Source organism: Protopterus annectens, chromosome 1.part1 (assembly GCF_019279795.1).
Source record: "Protopterus annectens isolate FY-2018-M chromosome 1.part1, PAN1.0, whole genome shotgun sequence".
Classification (NCBI taxonomy): domain Eukaryota; kingdom Metazoa; phylum Chordata; order Ceratodontiformes; family Protopteridae; genus Protopterus; species Protopterus annectens.
Window position 1 is genome coordinate 1,221,330,398 of NC_056726.1, and position 27,338 is coordinate 1,221,357,735.

The 27,338-nt window shown below is 40.8% G+C and overlaps 1 protein-coding gene across 4 annotated transcripts in view; it reads right to left on the minus strand.

The window, feature by feature from the left end:
- The window catches only part of LOC122809357, a 1,358,270-nt gene that overhangs the window by 689,320 nt on the left and 641,612 nt on the right, over positions 1-27,338 (minus strand). For all 4 annotated transcript variants that reach the window (XM_044080823.1, XM_044080814.1, XM_044080796.1 and 1 more), the window contains exon 9: positions 13,317-14,861. In XM_044080823.1, the coding sequence (XP_043936758.1) occupies positions 13,317-14,861 (1,545 nt within the window). The remainder of the gene's footprint in view (positions 1-13,316; positions 14,862-27,338) is intronic.

Below are 27,338 nucleotides of genomic sequence, written 5' to 3' on the forward strand. Positions count from 1 at the left end.
ACCACTGGGCACACTTTTCAATCACAGCCTAAAGCACTGGTTTTGTCCCAGCAAAATGGAAAACAGCTACAGTCATCGCTTTGCAGAAAGGGGGTGCATCCATGGACACCGGGAACTATAGACGCATTAGCCTGACCAGCCTTATCTGCAAGGCCATGGAATGAATTGAATCATCATGGACCTTATTAACAAAGATATAAGAAATGTCCAAACACTTAACCCCACCCAGGTTGGCTTCATCAAGCAGAGATCACGCCTGTTAAAGTTGGCAGAGTTCTTTGAGACAGTTACCAAAGCCCTAGATGAGGGCATATCTGTGCATACGGCCTATCTAGTCTTGCCCAAGGCCTTTGACACAATCCTCAGTCAGACATCATTGATACACTCACCCAGCTGGGTTTCAACCCATATATTGTCAGGTGGGTTGCAAACTGGCCAACTGCTAGAACTCATATGGTCAAAATAAGGGACTCCAACTCCTCCGGCAGACCTGTAACCAGTGGTGTTCCACAGGGATCAGTTCTGGGGCCCCTACTGTTCACAATCTACTTTTCTTAAGTACAGGCTAAAACTAAAGGGCAGTGTTTGACAAACTTTGCTGATGACTGCAAACTGGGAAAGATCATTGAAACTCCTAACAATGTCAACATCTTTCAAGAAGGTCTTATGCAGACTAATGACTGGTGCAAAGTCTTGGTCTTAAACTTAATGCAAAAAATGCATTATCATCCCCTTTGGTAGGGGTGATGTTCCCGCAAACTACCACATTAACAGCGATACCCTAAACACACTCAGTGGTGAGAGATCTGGGCACACTGGTCGACAGAATTTTTAACTTTGACCACCATGTCTCCATAGTGGTAAGAAGGGCATTTTACATTGCTCATTTCATAAGTAAGTTCATAGGTTCATAGGTTAGTACTAGGCTAACTGCCCTTGCAAGCTATTTTAAGCCTAGCTAATTATCCCTTGTGAGACTCAAACCCTGCACCTTGTGTTTGTAAGGCAAACACCTTAACCATTAGGCCACCCTCCCAACACAAATACTCTTGTCAGTCTCAAACCCCGCACCTTGGACTCACCAGTCTGCATGATGTACCACTAAGCCACTAAGGTCATTGTCTCCAGAAAAATAGAGGTTATAACCCACCTGTACTCTTCCTCATCATGCCAGCAAGGGAGTACAATGCTCCCTTTGGTATATTCCTTTCCAAACACCTGCAGCAACTGGAGAGACTACAAGGTTCCTTATAAAGAAAATTCAAGGTCTTCGAGAGCTTTCTTATGTGGACAGACTGAAATCACTGTCACTTTACTCTGTGTTGTACAGACTGCTCAGAGGTGACCTGTGCCTTGCATATAGCGCAATCTCTGACCCAGAAATGCTGCACATTCGCAAGTCAAATGGCACAAGCACCACTCGCTCAAATACCTTAACCTGGTATGTGACATCAACAGAACTGCTGGAGAAACAGATTTGTCTCAGAGAGGTTGCTCCACCTTTGGAACAAATTTCCTATTTGTGTTAAACAAAGCCTCTTGTTGGCCTATTTAAGCTTAATCTGGATGACTGTATGGGTAACCGGAAATTCACCTAGGGGGTTCTCACATGTGTCCTGCTTGGACTAGGGGCAATAGGTGCTGATTTTACTGCCTGCTTGAACCAGACACCCTTGGAAACACAGGTTGAACTTGGCTAGGCTTGTAAGGGTCCTAGAGCTGTTATCCTAGTAACCTCCTATGATTCTATAAAAAGAGTGAACCTTTTTCCAAGCTCCTGAAGAAACCAAGGAGCTAGTAGAATTTGTCTTGACCCTCCCTAGAGCCAACTTGTTATGGTGGGAATAATAAAAGGAAATAGCATGGGACAACCATTTGGAAACTGTCTGCATTGACTCAGGCGGTCCTTTTTTCTTACATTCCCATGAAATTAATAACTTTTCAGAATTTCTTATGGTTTAGTTCTGTCAAAATAGTAACTGAGCTGTCTGTGGACATCCAGAGTAAAAAGAATTCTTTCTCCCTAATTTTTAGGTTCTGGAAAAAAGACAGGAAGATGGCTACCTCAGCTTAAACTAAACTTGAACACCACTTTAGGCATAATGGAAAAATTAGTTCTCAAAGAAACCCTACCTTTGTGGAATATGAGATAAGGTTGACACCATAAGAATTTGCAACTGAGACAATCTTCTTGCAGATTTCAGAGCAATCAGTAACACTGTTTTTCACATTAAGAACCCCCAGATCAGCCTGAGGAGCTGCTTCAAATGGAGCAAGAGTTATTTTTTCCAAAACAAAATTAAGATCCCAAGGAGAAGCCACATACTTTCAATGTAAACAGGTACATAAAACTCCTTGAATTGGGAATGCATTGAAAGGGGAGGCTATATGGGCATACATAATGAAATGGATGATACAGGAACCTTGAAAAAAGAAGAATGAAGGCCAGCAGATAATAATTCATATAAATATTGTAGAGCCAGAGAAATACTAGCCTTAAAATGGTCCTGGTTCTTAGTATGACGCCAACTAAAAATCTTTTCCATTTAATCAGGTTTCTTTGCCTCCTTTAAAAGCTACTGCATGTACTCAGGAAAAAAGGTGCCTAAAGGTATTAAAACTTTGTCAGCAAGGCAGTTAGTTGAATTTGTTTCAAGCTCAATCTCGGGTGTATCAAACAACACCTGTGCTGTCTGAACAGGTCCAGTCTGTGAGGAAGCTTGTGGTAATTGCTCTTGGCCAGTTCCAAAAGGGAGATTACCACTGTTGCCTGATCCAGAAGGGAGTCACCAGAGTGATCTTCTGAAACTTCAGAAATATCCTGGATACTAGTAGAAAGGGTAAAAAGGCATACAGGAGCGCTCCTGTCCAAGGAAAAGAGAATGCATCTGTTTTCAGGGCCTGGTTATTAGAAGACTAGGAGCACATTTTTGCCAGTTATTTGTTGTGAATGGAGGCGATTAGATCTGCCTGAGGTGTTGCCTACAAAAGAATAAAATCCTAGGAGACCCCCTGATTCAATTTACATTCATGAGGATCTATTCTGGTTCTGCTCATATTGTCTGCCACAAAGTTTTGCACTGATGGAATGCAAGATGCCTGTGCAATACAGTATCTCAGGGCTCTCTCCTTCCCATTTGTTTTATGAACCACATCATTGTGGTGTTGTCTGTAATCAATTGTAAAGGTCAGAGAGGTGAGCATGTATAGCTGCAAACATCTCTTATGTTTGTATTTTCATTTTTTTTGTTCCAAAGACCCTGTGCACTTTTACCCTCAACGACAGCTCCCTAAGCAAAGTCAGAGACATCTGTTGTTACACACCGTGCTACAGGAAGAGCTGAAGACCTGAATTCAAATAAAGCTGGTCTCCCTATAGGTTCATAGGTAGGTGCTAGGCTATTGGCCCTATGGCCTATATAAGCCTACCCAAAAAGGTACCCTGGCTTTCCCCACCCAAGAAAATTATTTTCCTGTGCCCATGTCGAGCAGAGCCACAGAAGTGATCCCCAGGGTGAATTTCCTATTTTCCATCCAATCATCAAGATTTTTCTTGAAGAGTGCTAATGAGAAGCTTTGTTTGATACAGATAGGTAGTTTGTTCCAGAGTATGGGAAGTCTCTGGGACAGGAATCTACCCCTCCAGCATGTTCTGTTTATTGTAGTGACAAAGTTTAGATCCCTAGAGCATGTAGCTCAGAGGGATTGGGATTTCTTTAAGTGGAGCATGTCCAACAGCTCTGGGTTTGACATAGCTTTGTATGTTAGGCATAGATCGCCTCTGAGTAGGTGATATGCAACAGAGTAAATTTGGAGTTTTTTGAGATGGTCTGCATAGGGCATCTGTTTGAGGCCAGTGATCCTCTTTGTGAGGTATTTCTGCGGCCTTTCCAGTTGTTGTAGAGGTCTTGTGAGGTACATACCAAAAGGGGCATTGTACTCTATAATGGATCTAATGAGTGACGAGTAGAGGGGAACAATGACCTCTTTTTCCCTGGATGAGAAATCTTTTGTGATGAGGTGTGCTACGTAGAAGGATTTCCTGACTACTGTGGCTATTTGATTATCAAAGGAGAGACTACCGTCCACCTGTGTCCCAAGGTCTCTTATTATACTTTTGGTGTTAAGTAGACTACCACCTATGTGATAGTTCATGGGTACAGAGTTTTTACCAAAGGGGATGACAATGCACTTTTGGCATTGAGCTTGAGGCCATGGCTTTGACATCAGGCATCTGTCTCACTGAGGGCCTTTTGTAGGATGTCCACATCATTAGGAGTTTCGATTATGGCTCCTAGTTTGCAGTCATCTGTGAACTTCATTAGCCAAAGATCTTCTGTGTTAGCCTGTATTTCAGAGAAGTAGATATCAAACAGGAGAGGACCCAGGACTGAACCCTGTGGTACTCCACTTGTTACTGGTCTGAAGTCGGATTTGGAGTCTGCTACTTTCCCAGTGCAGGCTCTGTCAGTGAGCCAGCTGGCAACCCATCTTGTGACATAGGGATTTATACCTAGTTTAGTGAGTTTATCTATAATTCCAGAGTGGGGGATGTTGCGAAAGCCTTGGCGAGATCTAGATAGGTTGTGTGAACCACCTTACCCTCATCTACAGCATTGGTGACTGCTTCAAATAAGGTTTAGGAGACATGATCTGCCTTTTACAAACCTGAACTGGGTGGGGTCCAGAGTTTAGAGATTAGCAATGTCTTTGTTTTGAAGTTCCATGATGATATGTTCCATAGCCTTGCAGATCAGGCTCGTCAGGCTAATGGGGCGGTAGTTTCCAGGGTCCGTGGTGGCTCCCTCTTTGTGAAGTGGGATAACAGTCACTGTGCGCCATTCAGTGGGCACAAAGCCTGAGGTGAGGCTATGATTGAACATGGTACTTAGGTGGGGTGCCAGTTCCTTCTGTAGTTCGTGTAGAACGCAGCCTGAAATGTTGTCAGGTCCCATTGATGCTGTGTTCTCGGCTTTGGAGAGTGTGGTTTTTACCTGAGCAGCCATGATTACAGGAACTTTGCATTCTTCCAGTATAGAGATGGGCCCTTTAGGGGGTGAGGGGGGGGGATAAAGTTAGCACTGAACCTATCTGCCAGGATGTTGGCAATATCAGTTGGTTCTGTATATTTTGTGCCATTGTGCTGTAACTCAGAGCAGATGTGAGTGTTGCCATTGAGATTCTTGGCATAGCTATAGAATGCTTTGTGGCTGTCTTTAGTATCAGTGGCGATTTTGTTTTTGTAAGTAGCTTTGGAGGATTTTATGAGGGATCTCAGCTTCTTACTGAGGCTGACCACAGAGTTCCTCCAATCATGGGATTTTACTCTTTTTTGCAACAGTTTCTTTCTTCTGTTTCCTTTTTACAAAGCCCTAAATTGGAATTTGAAAAGTCAGGGAGTGCTGATGATGGGACCATACAGACGTTAGAAACCACTGTATCTTTCATGTGGAGTTTGGGTAAAGGAACCAAGAGAATCATAGATGCCATGAATCCTAGTATCCTGAGAAATTCTCTTGCTGAAGCCTTGAAGTGAGGGGAAAACTCAGGAATAGCTCCACATAAAGATCTACTTTTTCATGTGGAAGAAAAGCTCCTCGAACTGAAGTATCTAGGATTCACTCCAGGAAAACAATCCTGTAGAAAGGAGTCAAAAAAGACTTTTGAATGTTCTTCTGAAAACCCAGTATTTGAAAGAGATCTCTTCTGCAAAAATAAGAAAGACATATAAATAAAGAAAAATGTGAATTCCTTGCACTCTGGAATAGGGTCTCCCTGGTTCTCAATACTTTGTGAGCATCCTTGGAGCAGTGTATGATCCAAAGGGTAACGCAGAGAACTGAAAGTATAATCCATAAACAAAAAACATGAAGGGTTGGTATAACGGTTAAGATTACATACAAGGTACATGGTTTAATTCTGACCTCTGGTTACTGGCTGGCTTGTAATTGTCTTTAGAATGACAGTCTAGCATTTATCACTAAACCTATGAATTCCATTCAAAGAACTTGATGTCTAGCCAGAAAAACAAGTCACCTTGCTAAACCATTATATAACAGAAGGAAGAAATTCCTGTCTAGAATCAAGTGGGAAGGTGCAAAACAGAGGGAAAAAATCCTGCAATAGTCTCAACGGTCAAATCAGAGAACTAGTCAAGTCCTCAGAAGCTAAATATGAGACTAAAACAGCCTCCCAAGCAAAAGATAACCACAAAGTATTTTTTAGTTATGTCAGAATTCTTAAGGGAAATACTCAACAATGTGGTGAGCTGGCTGTAGACGGCACTACCTTTACTCAGCCAAAAGAATTAGAAAATGTACTGGCTGAAAAATTCAGCTCAAATTTGACACCATCATCCTCCCCGGTCATTCCCTATGAAATACTCCCTACCACCGCTTTACCTGTTATCACAAAAGAATAGGTTGTCTCTGCACTGTCTAAACCTAGAAACACAGCATTAATGGGCCTTGACTGAATTCCTGGGTGTGTATTAAATAGCTTAAAACATGACCTAGTGGACCCACTTGGATAGGTTCATAGATTCATAGGATGATACTAGGCTACTGGCCAGGAGGACCTTATAAGCCTAGCCAAGAATTTCAGCCACATTCTCACAGTCAGCACCTGTTTTCCCTGTCCAGCAGGGACGCAGGTGGGATCCCAGGGGTATATTTTCTGTTTCCCATCCAGTCGTCCAGGTTCCTCTTAAAGAGGGCTAGTGATGTACTTTGCTTGACATGGAGAGGGAGTCTATTCCACAGATGGGGGAGTTATTGGGGCACAAATCTCTCCCGCCAACAAGTTCTATTAAACCAGGTTTAGGCCTTGTGTTCGGGTTGCATGACTGGAGTTTGACTTATGGATATGCAGCAAATCCATCTCTATTTAAACTTAATCTGCAAACAGGCTTTGTCCCAGTAGAGTGGAGAAGAGCAACAATCATCCCTCTGCACAAAGGGGGACCATCAATGGATCCAGGAAACTACTGACCCCATACGTCTGAAGGCTATGGAAAGGATAATCTTGGACCTAATTAACGACAACAATGGAAATCCCCAGACTTTAGAACAAACCTAGTTCACCTTCATCAAAGGCAGGTCCTGCCTGCTCAGTCTGGTGAACTTCTTTGAGAAGGTATCCAAGGCCATGGATGAGGGTAAGACAGTGCATTCCACCTACCTCAACCTGGCCAAGACATCTGACACACTACCACACTCTGGTATTATAGATAAACTGTCAAAATTGGGCATAAACCTCTCCATCACCAGATGGATGGCCAAATGGTTCAGATAGGACACATATTACTACAATGGAGAAATCCACATCCAGTAAGAGGCCAGTCACCAGTGGAGTACCACAGGGCTCAGTGGTGGGCCCCCTCCTGTTTGAGGTATACTCCCAGATGTCAAGGCAAATGTACATGGCCTCTAGCTGACGAAGTTTGCTGATGATTGCAAGTTGGGGGCAATCACTGACTCCCCAAATGATGCTGATATCCAACAGAATTGACTGATGCACACTAATGACTGCTGTTAGAGCCATGGCCTCAAACTAAATGTGAAGAAATGCATAATAACATCCTTTGGCAAATCAAATACCCCTGCAAATGACAACACTGACAGTAAACCTCCTAAGAGTGGACCCAGTGGTGACAGATCTGGGTACTCAAATAGATAGTAATCTGAACTTTGATCAGCATGTGTTAGCAGTGGTGAGAAAATCCTTTTATTTAGCTCAGCTTACAAGCAAGGGCATGGCATCCAGATCTAAGGATGTCATAGTACCATTGTACTCAACCCGCATCAGACCAACAACAGAGTAGTGTGGACCATTTAACATGTACCTTGCAAACCACCTACAACTGCTGGAGCATCCTTAGAGGTTTCTCACAAAAAAATGCAGGGTTTAACTAACATGTCATATGAGGACCAATTAAAAGCCCTATCACTGTATTCAGTTTCCTACCAATTACTTAGGGGTGATCTACACCTGACCTACAAGGCAGTCCCTGACCCAGCCCTGATGGAAATGTTTAATATTTGCAAAACTAACTGCATGAGGGTTACTAGCTCCCCAGATCTAAACCTGATCTCTGGCACAAACAGATCATGCTGGAGACATAGTTATGTGTCTCAAAGACTGCAATTCCTCTGGAACAGGCTTCTTATTCAAGTAAAGCAGAGTCCTTATCTTCAAGCAAAATCTGAACCAATGGATTTGAAATCTCACAGTCTGTAAAATTTGTCAAAACCCCTGCTTACTGACCCTTGTTATCTTTCCCCTAGGGAAAGAAAATTGGGTTAAATCTGGGTAAAACTGGCTAGGCCTGTAAGGGCTCTTGAGTTATTATCTCCTATGAATCTATGAAAAACCTTAAAACAAGTTGAAATCTGAAACTATAGGAATATGGTGATAAGCATATTTTAAATCTAGAGTTACCAAACCAAAAGTCTGAAAGGGGGAATAAGAGGTAAAAGATTTTGAAGGGTCAGCATTTTGAATTTTGGAACTTTCACAAAATGACTGAGAAAGGAAAGACCTAGGACTGGTCGAGAAGAGGCTTCTTTCTTTGGCACTAGAAACATTTTTGAATAAAAAACACTTCCCTCTCAAGGAAAGAAGAAGAGGTTCCATTACCCCTGAAGGAGATAAAAAGGTAGTTTGAACTGGAGGCAAAGGAGGAATCCTCCGAAAAGAAGGAAAGGACTCCCACTGTCATATGTAGCTCTGTTGGGTCACTTTTATAACCCATTTTCTGAGATTATTTGTTGCCAAAGAGAGAAATAGAGCACCAGATTTAGGCAAAGGATGTAAAGGATTGTCAGGGTGGGAATGGGAGGGGTAACAATTTGTAGACAGTCATTCAGACTGGTTTGGACTGTCCTTGTTTCTGGGAGGCTCCCCCACCTTCTTTATGGACCCTTCTTGCCATTGATTTTTGAATGTCTGCTTAACAAAAATCTTACTGAATCTTCTTATTTCCTGTTTTATAAAAAGATATCGAGTTAGGGATGAAAATGTTAATGAAGTCGGAGAAGGAGGGCTGAAAAACCTGAGCCAACCCTTGAATCAATTTCCCACTCTTGCGTCATATTTTTCTCAGACCTCAATAGTGGATAGCCCAAACAGATTTTCCTTCTCGAGATGAGAATTCAAAATTTATCTTACCATCCTCAGACAAATTTTGAGAAAGTAATCACGCAAACCTTATCATAACAGACATAGCAGTTGCTGTTCTGAAAGAGCCAAGAGCAATGCAGACCACTCAAACATTTCAGCTAACTTTGAGTCCAAATTGGCCACATCTACTAAGGACAATCACAAGGCCTTCTTCACATATGTCCGCAATCTCAAAGGTAACACCCAAATCTGCTCTGAACTGGTGGTTAATAATACCACATACACAAATGCCACAGATATAGCCAACCTGCTGGCAAACAAGTTCAGTGAAAACTTCACCCCCTGTCCCCCCCATCAGTAAACCAGGACATCCCCAGCACCTGCCCCCCCCCCCCCCCATCATCAGACAGCAGGTTCTTAATGCCCTCTCAAAGGCAAAAAATACAGACTTCATGGGACCCGATAACATCAGTGGCTGTATCCTACACAAACTCAGGCATGAGCTGTCATCTCCATTAGACACCCTATTCAACCAAAGCCTGTGCACCGGCTTTGTCCCAGCTGAATGGAGGACACCCACTATCATCCCTCTACACAAAGGTGGAGCGTCCACTGACCCAGGCAATTATAGGCCCATTAGCATAACTAGCCTGATCTGCAAGGCCATGGAACACATCATGGACCTTATAAACAAGGACATTGGCAACCTCCAAACGCTTGACCCTACACAGTTTGGTTTTGTCAAAGGGAGATCATGCCTGTTAAACTTGGTCGACTTTTTCGAAACAGTCACCAAAACCATGGACGAGGGGAAGGTGGTGCACACTGCCTACCTTGACCTAGCAAAAGCCTTTGACACTATTCCCCACTCAAGCATAATAGATAAACTCTCCCAGCTAGTCATCAACCCGTATGTTACCAGATGGGTAGGTAACTGGTTCACTGACAGAACCCACTCAGTCACAGTAGAGGAAGCTACCTCTAGTAGTAGACCCATAACGAGTGGTGTACCCCAAGGCTCGGTCTTGTTGCCTCTACTGTTTGGGATATACTTTTCTGAGCTGCAAGCCAAAACCAGTGGTCTGATGCTGACCAAGTTTGCAGACTGCAAGCTGGGTGCCATCATAAATTCCCCCAGTGATGTCAACATCCTCCAAGAGGGCATTACACAAACTAATGACTGGTGCCAGAAGCATGGCCTCAAACTGAATGCCAAGAAATGCATCATCATTCCCTTTGGGTAAAAAGCATCCTCACTAATTATCACATTAATAACAACGTACTAAGCAGGCAATCATCGTGAGGGGCTTGGGCACCCAGGTTGATAGCAACCTCACTTTTGACCACTACGTTGCCTCCATTCTACGGAATGCTTTCTACATGGCTCATCTTATAAATAAGGGTATTTCATCCAGGAACAAGGAGGTCATAACATCTCTGTACTCCTCCCTTATCAGACCCTTTATCGAGTACAATGCCCCCTTCGGCATGTACCTTGCCAACCACATGCAGTAGTTGGAGAGACCACAGAGGTTCTTGACCAGGAAAATCCAGGGTCTCAAACACCTATCTTATACAGATAGGCTAAAAGCCCTGTCTCTCTAACTCAGTCTCATACAGGCTGCTCATTGGTGACCTCTGGCATACAAGGCCATCTCAGACCCAGCCTTGATGGAGTTGCTGCATATCCGTAAGACAAACTCCACTCAAGCAACCCACACACAAGGCCTTAACCTGGTCTGTGACATTAATAGAACTTGCTGGCGGAATTAGATTTTGTCCCAAAGACCCCCCCCCACACCATTTGTGGAACAGACTCTCTCTCCATGTCAAGCAGAGTACCTCTCTAGCCCTCTTTAACAGGAACCAGGACGACTGGATGGGAAACAGAAAATACACCCCTGGGATCCCACCTGCATCTCTGCTGGACATGGGAAATAGGTGCTGACTTTGAGGGAACATGGGCAAAATTCTTGGCTAGGCTTATAAGGGCCTACGGGCCAATAGCCTAGTATCATCCTATGAACCTGTGAACCTATTGGCTGTGTCACAAGCAAACTTCAAAGAATGTTTGGTTACTTGGGAAAAAGAAGCAATAACAGTATTTAGATAAGATTTGCCCTCAAAAGAAGGAAAAAAGTGCAGAAATGTCCCTCATATTTTCAAAAGCAGTAAACAGAACATGAGCCTGATGATTCCGAATCCTAAAAAGAAGAGTGTCAGGGAGAATACGCTATTTTCCCAAAATTTATCAAAATCTTTCCAATCCTTTTCAGAGGGGGAGGGATAAGCATTTACTAAATGCTTAGCTTCAGAAGTACCTGACAAGAAAATAAATGCAGGGTCAGATCTTGGATTAGAAAATAAGAATTTATAAGAGGAACTTTATACAATCTACCTACCTTCTTAGAGGCTGCAGGTTGGTTATCAGTCACGTTGCAGGCTTTAATAAAACATCCCCTAAGGCTGGAAGTACAGGAATAACCACAGTAGACTGAGGAAATTCCAGCTTTAATGAATTGCAATATTTTTTTTCAAGGAGACAGAAATGCCATTATGTTTGCAATGAAATAACTGGTTCATTCTATATATAGTTTCAGGAAAAAAAAACAATGTTTCAAGGGAAAATCAGAAAGACCTCTCCTCACAGTCAGAATCAGTTGCATGACCAGAAATAACAAAATTTATTTTCACACAATCAAATCCTCGTGCATCACACTGGGAATCTTCAGAGAGAGAAGAATTCTTTTTTCTCTTACTAAAATGAAGAAAATGAGAGAAGAGTCAAGGGCCTAAGCTAAGCTCAATAAATCTTACCTGTCTAAAGTAACAGAAACAGGAGAGGATAAATGTTTAGTTTTCTGCTTCTTTTTCAGAAACAGATTAACATCACGGACGTTGCCCTGAGGAACAGATATTGCATGGCTAGACAGAGAAGCATTCCCAGTTCCTTCCTCCGAGACGGACAAGAATTGTTCTCCCATGCTCAGCAAGGACACTCCAACAGCTGCAGAGGACATGTCAAATCCCCAGTCCTTAGCGGCTGAAGGGAGTTTACCAAAGGAAAAAAGGAAACCAAGGAAAAAGACGAGTGGCCTGAGGAACCAGAAATGGCCACTGCAGGATCACCCATCTGTAGCCAAGGCAATGAAACAGCCTGCTGAGCTGGCAAAAGCTGTACAGTGATCATTTTTTTCTTGTGTTCGGGGAAGAAAAAAATGAGGAACTTTAAAGCAGTTCCACAGTGAAGCTGAGAAAGGAGCCTGAAACACATCAAGTTATGTCAGCATCAACTGGAAAACAAGTAAGTATCACACAAAAATAGTGTTTCAATAAACACTACACAGTGACAAGCACTGAAGATACTTCCCCTGGTCCTTGAAAGCACTTTATAAAATTTTTAGACAGAAAAACCTAAAGTAAACGTGTTAAAAAAAATAAGTTTACAGTAAAAATAGTAAAATGGAACTCATTGGGGTTTGGAGTTGGCATAATGGTTAAGGTGTTTACCTCACAATCATAAGGTACAAGGCTTGATTCTCACCTATGCTGGCTAGGTGTGTAATAGTTTACAAACTGCGTAGTATTTAACAATGAACTAATGAACTGCTTTGCCTAACAGAAATGTTTTGAGACAGTCCCCAAAACAGTATGACCTAGCTAAAAATACAGTTTTTCACAAATAGTATTCTTCTAGTCATAAAACAAAAGTTTTTTCTCTGAAATGAATTTATCTGTCCACCTATGGAGAAATGTCAGCTGACCACTTGTCCTCAAAAGCTCACTAAAGGAGCACTTTTCAGCATCAGGAAAGCTCTGATGGGCTTGGAGCCCAGACTGCTGAATATTTCCAGCTCTGCTCAAACTGTAAATGCTTTGAGTGCATGGAAGGTGCCCTTAAGCTTTGGAAGTCAACCAGATGTTACAGCCTAGGTAAGATATAACATACACAGCTAAGACTACTAAAGCAATGGTAAAATGATGGACATCAAGTGATATTTAGGTTTTCATTTCTTTCCTTTTCTGAGTTAAATGCCTGCTGACCCAAACCTACAGTCTGGGTTATAGGCAGTACTAGTAGAAATTACAATTGCTTCACTGACTAGCCAGGATAAATACACTAAAAAAGGCATAACACTTTAATTAAATCTGTACATTAAAACAAAACAAACTTATGATAACTTGAGTACACCTACCTGCTATCTCCAGGATCAGCACATTTGTGACGGACGAGATTGCCCTTTTGACAGAAGGTTTTTCTACAGACGTCACACTTAAAAGGTCTGAAGTCAGTATGAATCAGGTAGTGCATTCGGAGGGCAGATGTTGATCGGAAGGATTTGTCACAAATGGGGCATTCCTTCACTCCACGGGGGATCACATTTTCAAGATGACTTTCATCTTTCACATGGATCTTTGGAGATTTGGCAAACTCTTTTGATAGCTCATAATCTAGATCTTGAGTGTCCTCTTTGTTGTCCTCAGATATTTCCTCCTGGACTTCTATGTCTTCCTCTATGTGAAGATCAGAGCCCTGGATATTGTCTCTCTCATGTGTGTCTTTCACTTTTAACAGCTTTTCTTGATGGTTTATGAGTGGAACTGCCTCATTATTTTCACAGTCTCCCTTCTGCTGGACTGCCATCTCATTCTCATGAACATACTGTGTTTGCTGGCTATCATTAGCGCAAATGTCCTGTTGAGAATGCAGTTTACTACTGCATATTTTCTGCAACATGGGCTTTTCTCCAATATGGAAACGCCGGTGCTCCAACAGAGCAACATTCCTTCTAAAACGCTTATGGCAAATAGTGCACTTATATGGTCTCTGTGCAGCATGTACGAGATAGTGGCGCTTAAGACTGGAGGCATCGAGAAATCTTCTACTACAGACTGAGCACATAAATGGTTTCAGACCAGTGTGTATCCTTGCATGCCTGTACAGACTCCGGGTATAAAGAAAGGTTTTTGTGCAGACACAGCACACATACTCCTTCTCCCCAGAGGTAGTGATCTTCTGATTTTCTGCACGATGTTCCTTAAGTTGAGTTACATTTTCAAAGATCTTTTTGCAGATGCTGCAAGTGATAGGCCTATTACCCATCTCATTTTCTGCTTCATGTATTTGCTGTTGCTCATCTTGCCCCTTATGACTCGACCAGTGACTTCTCAACTGTGTCCTTTGTCGAAAACGTCTGTTGCACACAATGCATCTGTAAGGCCTTTTCCCAGAATGGATCTTCTGATGCCTCCTCATGGTAGAAAGGTCTGAAAAGTCCCTACTGCACACTTCACATCTGTATGGACGCTCTCCAGTGTGGATCCTCTTATGTCGTCGTAGGCAGTTTGCATCTGAAAGGCACCTTCCACAGATATCACATTCAAAACGCCTTCCAACTTTAGGATTAGGGCTAATTACTGCATCTTTTTTACTTCCATTTTCATCTGCCTGATCCTGGCTTATAACAGCACCTTCAGCAGGTAATACCTGAGAGCGCCTGACCTGGCTGCGGGTAGTGCGGCAGTGGGCATATTTGTCAGAATGTGCCAGCAAAGGCTCTTCTGTTGAGCATTGTTCCTGCGAACCTTCAATTTGATTAGCAACTGAAGAAGATGTCTCTTCAAGACTTGTAGCTTTCGTGTGGTAATGGTCTTCTTGAGAACTCTCTGCCAGGTTACTGATATTGGTTTCTTCAATAGATTCGTCCTGTGCATTTCCCGTTTCATTCTGCTGAAGAGAACTGCAAAAATAAATTGGAAATTCATGAAAAATATACAACAATGACAGAAGCTAACATTATAGACTCAGCAGCCTTGCAGACATTTCCTGTGCTTGTGTTTTTAGAAAATCTAACATAAAAACCTAAACATCTTGAACTCTGTATCTTGCTACTTTATGAACTGCCTGTGCAAGAATGTTGCAGGTTCAGGCCTATACAGATATGAGCAATATATATTGTCTACTGCTAAAACAAAATATCCTTTGCTGTATTTAAGCCAGAAAATTAATGAAATAAAGTGCATGACACTACTTTATTTGGAAACAATTCTAATGCGCAAACAATTCACAATAAATGCTAAGTTTGGTTATCAGCCAGGAACTGTGTTACATGTCTTGGTACCAGTGTAGCATGACATTACACTAAGCTGAAGCAAAGCAAACCTCAGCTGAATAATTACACACAAGAACAACGTATGCAGTCAGATTTAACTGTAACAACATTCATACGCTTAAATATGCACTATAATGAGACCTAAATGTATTATACAAATGAATAACACGAGTTTTTTTCACAAAATAATGCTTTGCATTGTGTCTTTCTAAATTAACCCAACTTTACTTTCTTGCATTATTTGAGAGAGAAAAAAAAGGATAGTCAATATTAAAGAAATATGTTCAAAAAATAATTTACTATATTCATAAGTTTTACTGCAAATACTGAATGCAGAACTGAGCAATTAGTAACAGCAGCCCACAGACAGGAAATAGCTGCTCTGGTGCTCATTAAATATTATCACCCCCCCCCATATAAATAACAGCTGCCCCCACCACTTCAGATTTCCCATAGACCTGCAGAACAGCATATCATTAGTACAAAATACAGTAAAGAAAGTTACAGCCTAATTAACAAGCAACATTCAGCTGATGTGGGTCTGAATAACCCTCCCTTTGCATATTATATAACTATGATTAAGCCACTAAACCGTGCAAAAAGCTCCTAGGACTCATCTGTAAACAAGCATGTGTGGCTAAGATCTTACACTGTTAGCAAAAGTAACAAGTGAAAGAAAATTAAAATAGTGAAATAAATCCAAGGACTAACAGAAACTCAAGAGGCAACACATCCAAAGTGAAGGAGACCTTTATTACATAGAACTCAGAAAAATAAAAAAGTAGTAAGTGCTTTCGCGTTACTATGAATGCGTCTTCAGACTTAATAGTTGTTACAAAGAAACTTCAGTTTAAATACATGCAGGTAATTGCAGTGAATAGCTACCTAGCCAATCACATCTCTCAATCTATTAAAAGAATGAGCTGCTTAATCTGTTCAATGCTTTGGTACTTTTAACTGAGTTTAAATACCTGCATATAGTGCTGATTGGCACCCATACAAAACATGCATATAAAAATTCATATGTGAATCAGTTCTTAATAAAACCATATATGATCAAAAATGTCAACACTGACAAACTATAAATAGGTAAAAAAAATCTACATTAGCAAATTATAAAAATACATTACAGTGTCTCAGAACGTCATATAATATAACATCATAGTCTAGGGTACTTAACATATGTGACTATGTAAAACATAAACGCTGTTAGATACTTAAATGCTTATAACTTAATTTAAATAACTACATATTATGCTTATTGGCAGCATTGTGAAAGGAAATGCATTATTTAAAAAGTACAGTTGTGTACACTTACCATAAATGTTGCAGTTGTGACATTTGGGTTATCTGCCTGCAGGTAGCCCTCAGCCAGCTTGAATACCAGAGTCTTTGGATTTCTGCGTCGGATGCTGTCGCTTCTTCCATGATGTCAGGGGGATAAAACATGCAGCCGACGCCATTACATCAGTTTTTCTTGCCCCAGATGTCAGGTGCCCCCACAATAGGAAGCAATTGAACAAATTCTGCACCAGAACTCCCCACAGTCAAGCTTGGAAAGTAGATGCCCTATCCTTTGCAAAAAACAAATACACAACATATAATATATGCTAAACGAGAAGGAAAGGTAGAGCCAAGAGAAGTCAGGAGGCTGGAGGGAGGGTAACCAGGACTGCAGCAGTGAATACACTCGAACATCTACATTTATGGCAAGTGTACTCAACTGTACTATGTTCTTCGTGTTTCACTGTTCCAGTCATCACATTTGGGTTAATTCCCAAAGCTAAGGAAGGGTGGAGGCAGTTAAAAAGCATTAGGGCTAGCAATCATGCCCTGTAAGACTGCTGTGGCAAATCCAGCTCTGGATTTAGAAAAGATCGGCAGGTGGTAATGCTTGGCGAAAGTGTGTACAGAGCTCCAGGTAGCAGCTTCCAGGATGTCCCTGGTAGGGACTCCTCTGAGAAATGCCATAGAGGTAGATGCAGCCCTGGTGGAATGTGATCTTATCCCCTGTGGGGTAGGTTTTCCATGGTGCTTGTAGCAGAAATGGATGCAATGGGCTATCCATTTGGAAATGGTTTGCTTTGAAATGGCCGTCCCCTCTGCCCCTGCAGCAAAGCTAACTCACAGCTGGTCAGATTTTCTGAGAGGCTTAGTTCTGTCCAAATAGAATCTAAGCTGTCTGTGCATGTCCAGAGAATACAATATCCTTTCCCCCTTATTTTGAGGATTAGGGAAAAAAGTAGGCAAATGAATGGACTGATTTAGAGCCAGACTACACACCGCCTTGAGCATAAAGGATGGATTAGAGCTGAGGGAAACCCTGTCCGCATGGAAGATAATGAAGGGTTCCACTACCACGAGGGCCTGCAGTTCAGAAACTCTTCTTGTTGAAGTAATGGCTAGAAGTAAGGCTGTTTTCCAAGAAAGGAATTTCTGCTGTAGCAGCTGGTTCAAAGGGGGAAAGAGTGAGTTTTTCCAATACAAAGTTAAGGTCTCAGGCTGGAGTGGGAGCTCTCCTGGGGGGGGGGGGTCTTACTTTTTTGGCCCCACTAAGGAATTGCTTTAGCAGGAGATGAGAGAAGAGGCTTGGCTCAGTATTAAAATGTGCTGAAATGGCAGAAGCATGAATCTTAATTGAAGAGAAAGATAAGCCCTTGTGGAACACTTCTGTTAAATAATCTAGAATATGAGCCTGGCTCCAGGAACAGTATCTTTTCCACTTTTCTGAATAGGATTTTCTAATACTAGGCCTCCTTGCCTCAAGAATGACATCCAGCACCTGCTTATTGAGGGTTGCTAGAGGTGAGCTCGGGAAATTAGCCAGGCTGCAAGATTCAGGGTTTGAAGTTGAGGGTGCAGAACGTGGCCTGCCTGCTGGGACAGCAGGGAAGGGGTCTGAGGCAGGTTCCATAGTTGCAGCAGTGTCAGATTGTGTAAAAGGAGGTACCAGTGCTGGTGTGGCCATTCTGGGGCAATCATTATTGTCCTTGGCTTGTCCTGTTTGATCTTTAGTAGAACCTTCGAGATGAGAGGCAGAGGGGGAAAGGCATATATTGAGAGGCTTTCCCAGGTAAAGGACAGGGCATCTACTTTCCAAGCTTGACTGTGGGGAGTTCTGGTGCAGAATTTGTTAAATTGGTAGTTCTGAGGGGAGGCAAACAGGTCAACCTCTGGTGTCCCCCATTTCTTCCACAACAGCTTGAATATTTTGGGTTTCAGTTTTCACTCGTGTGGGTCCATGAGATTTCTGCTTAAGTCATCTGCCAGTGGATTTAGTTTGCCTGGCAGGAATTGAGCTTGCAGGTTCACTTGGTAGCTCAAGGCTGTGTTCCACACCCATGGCTAGTCTGCAGAGTGGGTAGGAATGGGTTCCCCCCTGCTTTTTTATGTACCACAAAACTGTGATGTTGTCTGTCTTTATCAATAGTTGCCCTGGAAGAATAAGGTATTTGAAGGCTGTCAGAGCATTCTGTACAGCTAACATTTCTTTTTGATTGATATGCAGGTGCATCTGTTTTGGGTTCCATTTGCCCTGAATGCAATGCCCTACCATGTGAGCTCCCTATGCATAGTCTGATGCATCTGTTGTTAGGGTTTGGGCGAGGGGGTAAAGTAAAAGGGAGTCCCTTGTTGTGGTAGCAGGCATCTGCCCACCAAAGGAACTCTGCCCTTAGACAAGGAATGATAGGAATCATTGTTTCCAGGTCCTGAGAATGTTGACACCATAGACTTTTTAGATACCATTGAAGTTTCCTCATATGCAGTCTTGCATATGGAATTAACAGAATGCAAGAGGCCATGAACTCCAGGGCTTGCAGGATTTTCCTTGCAGATAGCTGGGTTTTTGTGGCCAGTAGGTTGAAGTAGGTTGTCAAATAAACTTGTTTTTCCAGAGTGAAGAATGCCATCTGGGAAGCTGTGTTCAAGCTTGCTCCCAAGAATACAATCTGTTGGCAGGATAATAGGTGTGTTTTCTTCTCGTTGATAGTGTACCCCAAAGAAGTTAGAAGTCTATTTACAAATGCCAAGTTTTGTAACAGTCCTAACTTTCTACTTGAATCGGGCAATCGTCCAAGTATGGGTAAATCTGAATATTTCTCTGCCTGCAAAATGCAATGGTTGGAGCTAGGTACTTTGTGAATACCCTGGGCGCAGTAGATAAGCCAAAGGGAAGTGCAGAGAACTGATAGCGCATGGATCCCACCCTGAAACATAGGTATCGTCTGCAGGATTCCCTTATTGGGATGTGCAGGTAAGCTTCTTTTAAGTCTAGGGTTGCCAGCCAGACATCCTTGGCTAGCATAGGAAAAAGCTGTTGAAGAGTTAGCATTTTGAATTTTGGAACCACCAGAAAGGTGTTGAGAATAGACAGGTCCAGGATAGGAGGCCAGGAGTTTTCTTTTCTGGGAACCAGGAACAGTCAAATAAAAACCTTGTCCCCTTTGTTCTGCTGGGACAGGTTGAATAGCCCTGATACTGAGGAGAGAGCACTTGTTTTTGGGCCTCCGCCCACTGATTTGGGGGGAGGTCTGGCCATCCACTTGGGGTTGGGAGTGAGTGGAAGTGGAATCTCTATCCTAGGGAAACTATGTTTAAAACCCATTTGTCCTGGGTAATGAGTTCCCAGTTTTTTGCACTCAGGGCGAGTAGCTGAGCAGGGCTTGGAAGAGTTAAGGATAAGTCATTGTGCCATTTTTTCATAGGGAGGTGGCTTACTACTCCCTGCTTTGGAAGTGGGAGCTCCCCACTGCTTATATCTGTGCATAGCCTGAGACTGAACTCTTGGAGGTCTGCTGCTCCTGGGATTGGACTGAGAATGCCTTGAAGGGACTGGAAAAGACCAGTTCTTTGACGGCCAATGCCTACTGAACCTAGGAGGCTGTACTTGTAAGAAATCTTTAATAGTTTGCATAGATTTAGTTTTTTCCTCCATCCGTTCGAGGACTTCTTCTGCTTTGTTTTCAAAAAGGGGGTCTTGGTTTAAGGGTGCATCCAGTAATTGAGCTTTAACATGATCCGGCAAGTTTGGTCCCTTAAGCCAAGCATGCCTTCTATGTACAGACTTAGTGACAGCAGCCCTGCAAGATGTTTCTAAAGCATCAAAACCACATTGCAAAGTATGTTTACCAACTTGTTCAGCAGAATGCATTAACTCTTGCAAATCTATGTGTTCAGCACAGTCAGGAATCAGCATAATTTTCTGTTTAAGTAGTCCCATAATATGCTGCTGATACTTTAACATATGAAACTGGCAATTTAAAGCCCTAATGGCCAAAGTAGCAGAAGTGTATACCTTCTTACCCCATCTGTCTAAAGCTCTAGAGTCCCTATCAGAAGGGGTAGGAGTTTTGGCTATAGTAGCCTTAATACCTTTTGGTCCTTGGGGAATGGTCTCTGGATCCGCAGTAGGATTCTTGAAGAGGAATTTGTGAGTCAGGTACTCCATAGTACCTGTCAGGATTCCTGCCAGATGGGGGCAAAGTGTCTGGGGTAACGCTGGATTCCAAGAAAACATCATCTACAATCTCCAGAACAGGAGGGATAGCTAGAGGCCGGTGTTGTGGCAGGAGTAAAAATTCCCTAAGTCTCTTTTTGGACTCAGAATGGTCCTGGCTTTCCAAGCGGAAATGTTCCCTAAAGGTATGCAAGGTTTCACCAAAAGAAAAATCTTCTGGAGGGGAAGCAGAGGGAATGGAATCCTCTGCAACAGAATCCTCATAAGTAGAGGAGGGTAAATCCCGGTAGTCAGCAGGAACAGATATCAGATCCCTGAACAAAATAATCAGAAAGAAAATCAGTTCTAGGACTCTTAAAGGGGGAAGGCTGGCTTCCCCTAATTAAGGTAATAAGGTCTTCAGCCATTCTAATCATTTGTTTTTGAGGCATATGGGCCTGAGAATGTGGTTTGGTCGTCAGTTTTCTAGGCATAGTGCGAGCTTTAGGCCTGAGGAATTTGGTATTCTTAGCTTGAAACAAAGTCGTCGGTTTAATATGAAAATCGGTAGGCTTGAATACTCCCTCAGAATCCGGTGCCTGCACAGCAGCTCTGGACCCATCCAAGGTAGAGACATCCGCAGGTTCCATAGTCAAAGAAGCATCGCGCAGCATACTGGACTCAGAGGCCTGCGAATCTGTAGTAGCGGGTATCAGGGGCTGCGAAAGTGCCTCACCTGAGTACCGGCGGACTGGCGACTAGCTTAACGGAAGCGTCGTCTGCAGTTTTGGACCTATGCGGTCTGTCTCTATTTATCCTTACGTTTTTTCAGAAGATCGGTAGTTGGATAGCTTAACAAAGCCATTTCAGAGTACGGAGATCGAGAACAAAAGTACTACAGAAATAGCCCAACAATGAACAGTTCAGGCGTTGAACAAGGCACAAAACTGACAGCAAGGGACGTCGTGGTCTGGGCCTAAACAGGTGAAGCAGTAAGAATTAAAATCCCTATGAGGTATTTGCTTTCCACAGGCAAGACAATTGTTAATTTTTTCTGACATCGGTTAGAACAAGAAAAAAAGGTTAGTTTGTATGGATATATCTGATGATGGTAAACTGTGGATTATAACTTAGTGTATGAAAGGTCTATCCATATGAACTAACATAGTTTTTACTTATTATTTGAAGAAATTTATGGTTTTCACTCAGTGTAGCATGTTTACAATTTACTATCATTTTAGAACAGTATCATACATATTCTTTATCTTGTGCTTCATTAGTTTTAGAGATTGCCTCATTTGCGCATATGTATACATATTTACATATTTTATATATATTTATTATCTATTTATTTGTTTTCTAGCTGTTACAGATATCAATTATTTATCAACTAACAGATTTATTCCATAGGTGATTTTTGAAAACAAGTTACAGATTCATATATTTATATTTACATGACTTATATATTACCAGTTTATAAGTTTTTATATATATATATATATTGTATCCTGTATTATCAGTTTATACTGCCATCTAGTGACATTTTCTAGTAAAATCTATATATCTCATATTTTTTTTTTTTTTTTTTAGTTAATGATGATGCTTTGAATGTAATGTGGGATTTTTAAATAATGCATTTCCTTTCACATTGCTGCCAATCAGCATACTATATCATTATTTAAGTTAAGTTATAAGCATTTAAGTATCTAACAGCGTTTATGTTTTACATAGTCACATATGTTAAGTACCCTAGACTATGATGTTATATTATATGACGTTCTGAGACACTGTAATGTATTTTTATAATTTGCTAATGTAGATTTTTTTTACCTATTTATAGTTTGTCAGTGTTGACATTTTTGATCATATATGGTTTTATTAAGAACTGATTCACATATGAATTTTTATATGCATGTTTTGTATGGGTGCCAATCAGCACTATATGCAGGTATTTAAACTCAGTTAAAAGTACCAAAGCATTGAACAGATTAAGCAGCTCATTCTTTTAATAGATTGAGAGATGTGATTGGCTAGGTAGCTATTCACTGCAATTACCTGCATGTATTTAAACTGAAGTTTCTTTGTAACAACTATTAAGTCTGAAGACGCATTCATAGTAACGCGAAAGCACTTACTACTTTTTTATTTTTCTGAGTTATATGTAATAAAGGTCTCCTTCACTTTGGATGGTGTTGCCTCTTGAGTTTCTGTTGGTTCTGAAGGTTTTTATATCATAGAGGCAGTTTACCCGACTGACTGTGCTTGTTTTTAAATCCAAGGACTTTAGAAGTACAAAAGAAACTGCATGAAGTCTGAGTCAAGGAAATGTTGGCTTTAAGCAGCAAAAATTACACTCAGAAGAGAGCAACACAAATTTACTATGATTACATATTCAGCATTTTCTACTTGGGACCACCATTTACCAGCACTTAGAATGCTTGCTGGTAGAGATAGCCTTTATTTTGAAGGCAACTTATTTTTTTTATGTTCGAAGAAGGCCCTTAGGTTGCAATTTGTATGAAATAAAGTTTTTTTTGTTAAACATAGTGGTGCTCACAATCTGATACTTGATGTTGGCTCCATGACAAAATAAATACTGAAAGCGATAAATTGTTGGTGGATATCTGTAAGCCAGAACTCACTTATATTTGTGTTCTCTTCCAGGGACATCATTAGCCTTGGAAGAATCTCCAAAAATCACAAGAACACTGATGCAGCAATCAACAGTAAAATAAAAGATATCCACAAAAACAAAGGAAAATTCCTAATTTGGAAAATCATAGTTCTGATAGCTGCCAGCATAAATCAACAGACAAAATTCTGACTGCCTGTAAGGTTAATTAGAAAGATATGGGGGGGGGGGGGGGGGCAGAGGCAAAATGAGCAGAAGAACCAGGTAGGGGCGTCCTCTTCCCCCTTTGTTTTTTGCTTAATATTTAAAGCCACTGGAAAAGAAAGCAACAGACTCAAAACTTCAAGGATATAATTGGTATGGTATTTAAGAAAAGTTAGTTTTATTTGCAGATGATATTACTTTGTGTAGGATAAAACCAGAAAAGGGCATTACAGTGCTGTGGAACATCTCGTAACAGTTTTAGGTCTTTTCAGGATATAAAATTAATAAAGATAAAATAAAGGCTATAGCTGTAAACTATATACCCACACATGAATTGGTCCAGCAATACCTACATTTATGGGGACACACATACCTCTCAACCTCAAAGCAAGAAATGTGAACAAAGCCATAAATAAAAATGTGACAAAGACCCAAAATATGGACAATTTTTAATTATTGTTCTTATAAACATAGAAAGTTGACAGAATAACAGGTTTTGCATTAGCATGATTTTCTGAATGGTATGAAGTCTGAAATTCAAATGTCTGTTGTCATTTCCTAACTTCATTATTTAATGATTTGCTGATAATTTGCCAGAAAGTCATCATTTTATAAAAAGCAGACCAAAAATATGAGACAAAAATCTGGACATTCTGTGACAATCTGTACAGTTGAGAGGAATGGGGACACAATAAAATGATGTATGTAGGAGATCGGATTAAAACAGTTTCTGTGGGAAGAGACTAAACAAAAGATCATGCAAAAACTGAAAAAACTCTTGTTTATGCATATATACAGCAAAATATAAGTGGCGAAATGTTTTAGTTCCTTTAGTTTTATATACAGGCCAGGCATATTTTTATAAACCAGAGAAGCGGGTGTGCACAATAATAGTTGCAGGATTTTATCTGGGAGGAGAAGAGGGCAGGGGTCAAGTGGGATAAAATGATCTTTCCAACATAAGGCAGTTTAGGATTACCTGATTTGAAGGTATATCTTAGAGCTACACAGCCAAAGTTCACATACATAACACAAGCAAAAAGCTATAAATCAAAGTGGAAAGTCGTGATGATGAATTAGGGTGGGGGGGGTTAAAATAATGAGACAGTGGGGTTTTGGATAAAATCCTTTATGAGAATAACAACAGCCATACATAATACTGTATTCGTAAAGCAGAAGAAACTATTTTAAGAACTAAGCGAACACAAGAATGGAGAAAGGAGCCTTTGCTGACAGGGGTGACTGCAATTAGAGATAAAGAGAATAGGCAAGAGAGGACAGAATTTATTGGAGAAAAGTGACAAAGGTACCAATGTATTGGGAACAAATAATTAGACAGGGGAAATGAAACAGAATGGGAACAGGCCAAGAAGACCTTTGGACTGGAGGCTAGAGATTGCCTTACATATCAAGGATTGATATCAGAGTACAGGCAAAGAGAAACGGATGGGGTGTATCCTAAGTGAAAGACCTGCTCCAGTAGAGTTTTTAGCTGAATCTAGAACAGAAGCTGCTGTTAAAAAGGGATAATTAGCAGGGCATATAAAATATTGCATGATGACAATAGGAATCAGACAGAGGGGGGTAGAAAAGATTGGGGGGGGGGTGACTGAACACACAAACAAGGAAACAATGTGAGGACATATACATGGCTCCCAAGTATGTAAGAAAGTGTAAAAAAATGTACGATTTTTGTTTGGAAGTGTTTGTATAGCTATTTTTATACCTCAAGCAGACTCCAAAGAATTTTTCCTCAGGTAGATAGCAAACACTGGAGATGTGATGGGGGACAAAAAGAGTAACTGGGAACGTATGTTTTGGGAGTGCAATGAGTGGGCAAACATCAAAAATTCAACACAAAGCACTCAAAGAAATGGTGAGCAAATGGGTATTACTAAGGAAATTATTTTTTATACACAGGATGCAAGATCTGAATTGCCTAAACACACTAAGGTGTTTCCAAGTTTAATTCTGTGGCTGCCAAAAAGCAGTTACTACAAAATGGAAGTCAATGTCTAAATGAAGCGTACTTGAAGTATTGAATATTGTAACAGAGATAAAAGAACTGGAAGTGGGATCTTTAGAAAGGGGTAGGAGCAAATTGCATAGAAAAAATGGACATCAAGGTAACAATACATGCAGAATAATGTTGTGGAGGAGGGGTAAAATTTAAAGGAAGCAGGAATTAAGCAATTTATGTAATGTTGGACTGATGATAGTTATACAAAAATACATGTGCTGTATAATGTTTGTAAATAGGAACTTGTTAGTATGGTTTTCTTTTATATAAAATGTATGTTTGCCTGTTAATGATAATTCAATAAAAGTGCAAAAAATTCTGACTCCCTGATGTGGCAGAAGAAGAAATGAAGACGATGCATTTTGCCTTCCCCTTTGCACAGTATGTCCTACTGATTTCCACAGCATGGGGAGAGTGTCCAGCCCTTTGTCGGAGGCATCTAAAGTTCTGGAGGTTAGACCAGATGGATGTACATTCTGTCTGCAGCATAATTCCCAGTCATTATGAATGGCGGTGCAGCAAGTAATCCTTAGGATGAGCACGTATACGTTCAAGCAGACAACACAGACACTGACACCATGAGAAGTGCCTTTTACATGACTGGCACCCACATAATGAAAAATGCATTACATTTCACAGATTCTACAGCAGCTACCTCTATGTCAGCAACAGCCATATTAGGATCTGTTTGAGTGAGGTCACTGCCTTACCCAGAAAATGCAAACTCAGAACTAATGGATGCCATCAATGAAACTAGATAGTTTATTTGGCCAGCTAGCTCAAATTAACTTGCAAAACACAACAAAACCAGGAAAAATCACAAGAAGGCTCAAGTAGAGACAAACAGGAACAACGTTTATTGATCCTTCCATACGTAAGCGCTTTTGTTCCAAATTACATATACTAGGAACTTCATCAGACAATTCAAAATACCTGTCTGCCCAGTTAAATACTTTTAAATCATGACATAAATTTTTGCTACAAATTTAAAAGAAAAATATCATACATACTTAAAAAATTAATTAAAAGTTTAAAATATAAAAAAAGAGAGAGAAGCAAGAGCATATGCACAGGACAAATATGACAAATGTAACACAATAACCCCGACAAATATAACACAATAACCCTGACAAAAAAAGACTAATATCTGTTTAAAAGCACATCACTATGTATGTAAATGTATAAAATGATTTACAAAAAATTACTCAGAAAAAATAATGTCAAAGAATGCACAATAATATATCTGGATAAAGCAGATCATCTATTTAAGGCTTTTAATTTTAAAATACTGGCAATGGATGTACTGAATAATTTAGTGTAAAACATACATAGTGATGTGCTTTTAAGCAGTTATTAGTCTTTTTTGTCATATTTGTCATATGCATATTCCCTTCCTTCTCTCTTTCTCTTTTTTTATATTGCAATCTTTTAACTTTTAAGTAAGTATGTATAGTATTTTGCTTTTAAATTTATAGCAGGAAATGATGTCACAATTTAAAAGTATTTATCTGGGCAGTCAGGTATTTTGAATTGTCTGATGAAGTTCCTACTATATGTAATTTGGAAAGAAAGCGCTCATGTGTGGAAGGATCAATAAACATTGTCCCTGTTTGTCTACACTTGAGCCTTGTCATTTTTCAAATTAATTTGCATCTGACTTACAGATGAAAAGAAAGGCACTGTCTTCAGTGAAGAAAAGGTTTCATCAATCAAACAGCACTCAAGAATACTTAATTTAGAAGAAATGTTTCTCATGTCTGCTTGACTTGAGATCACAATGAGCCTGTCTCAGAGGATCCATTCACTAAACAC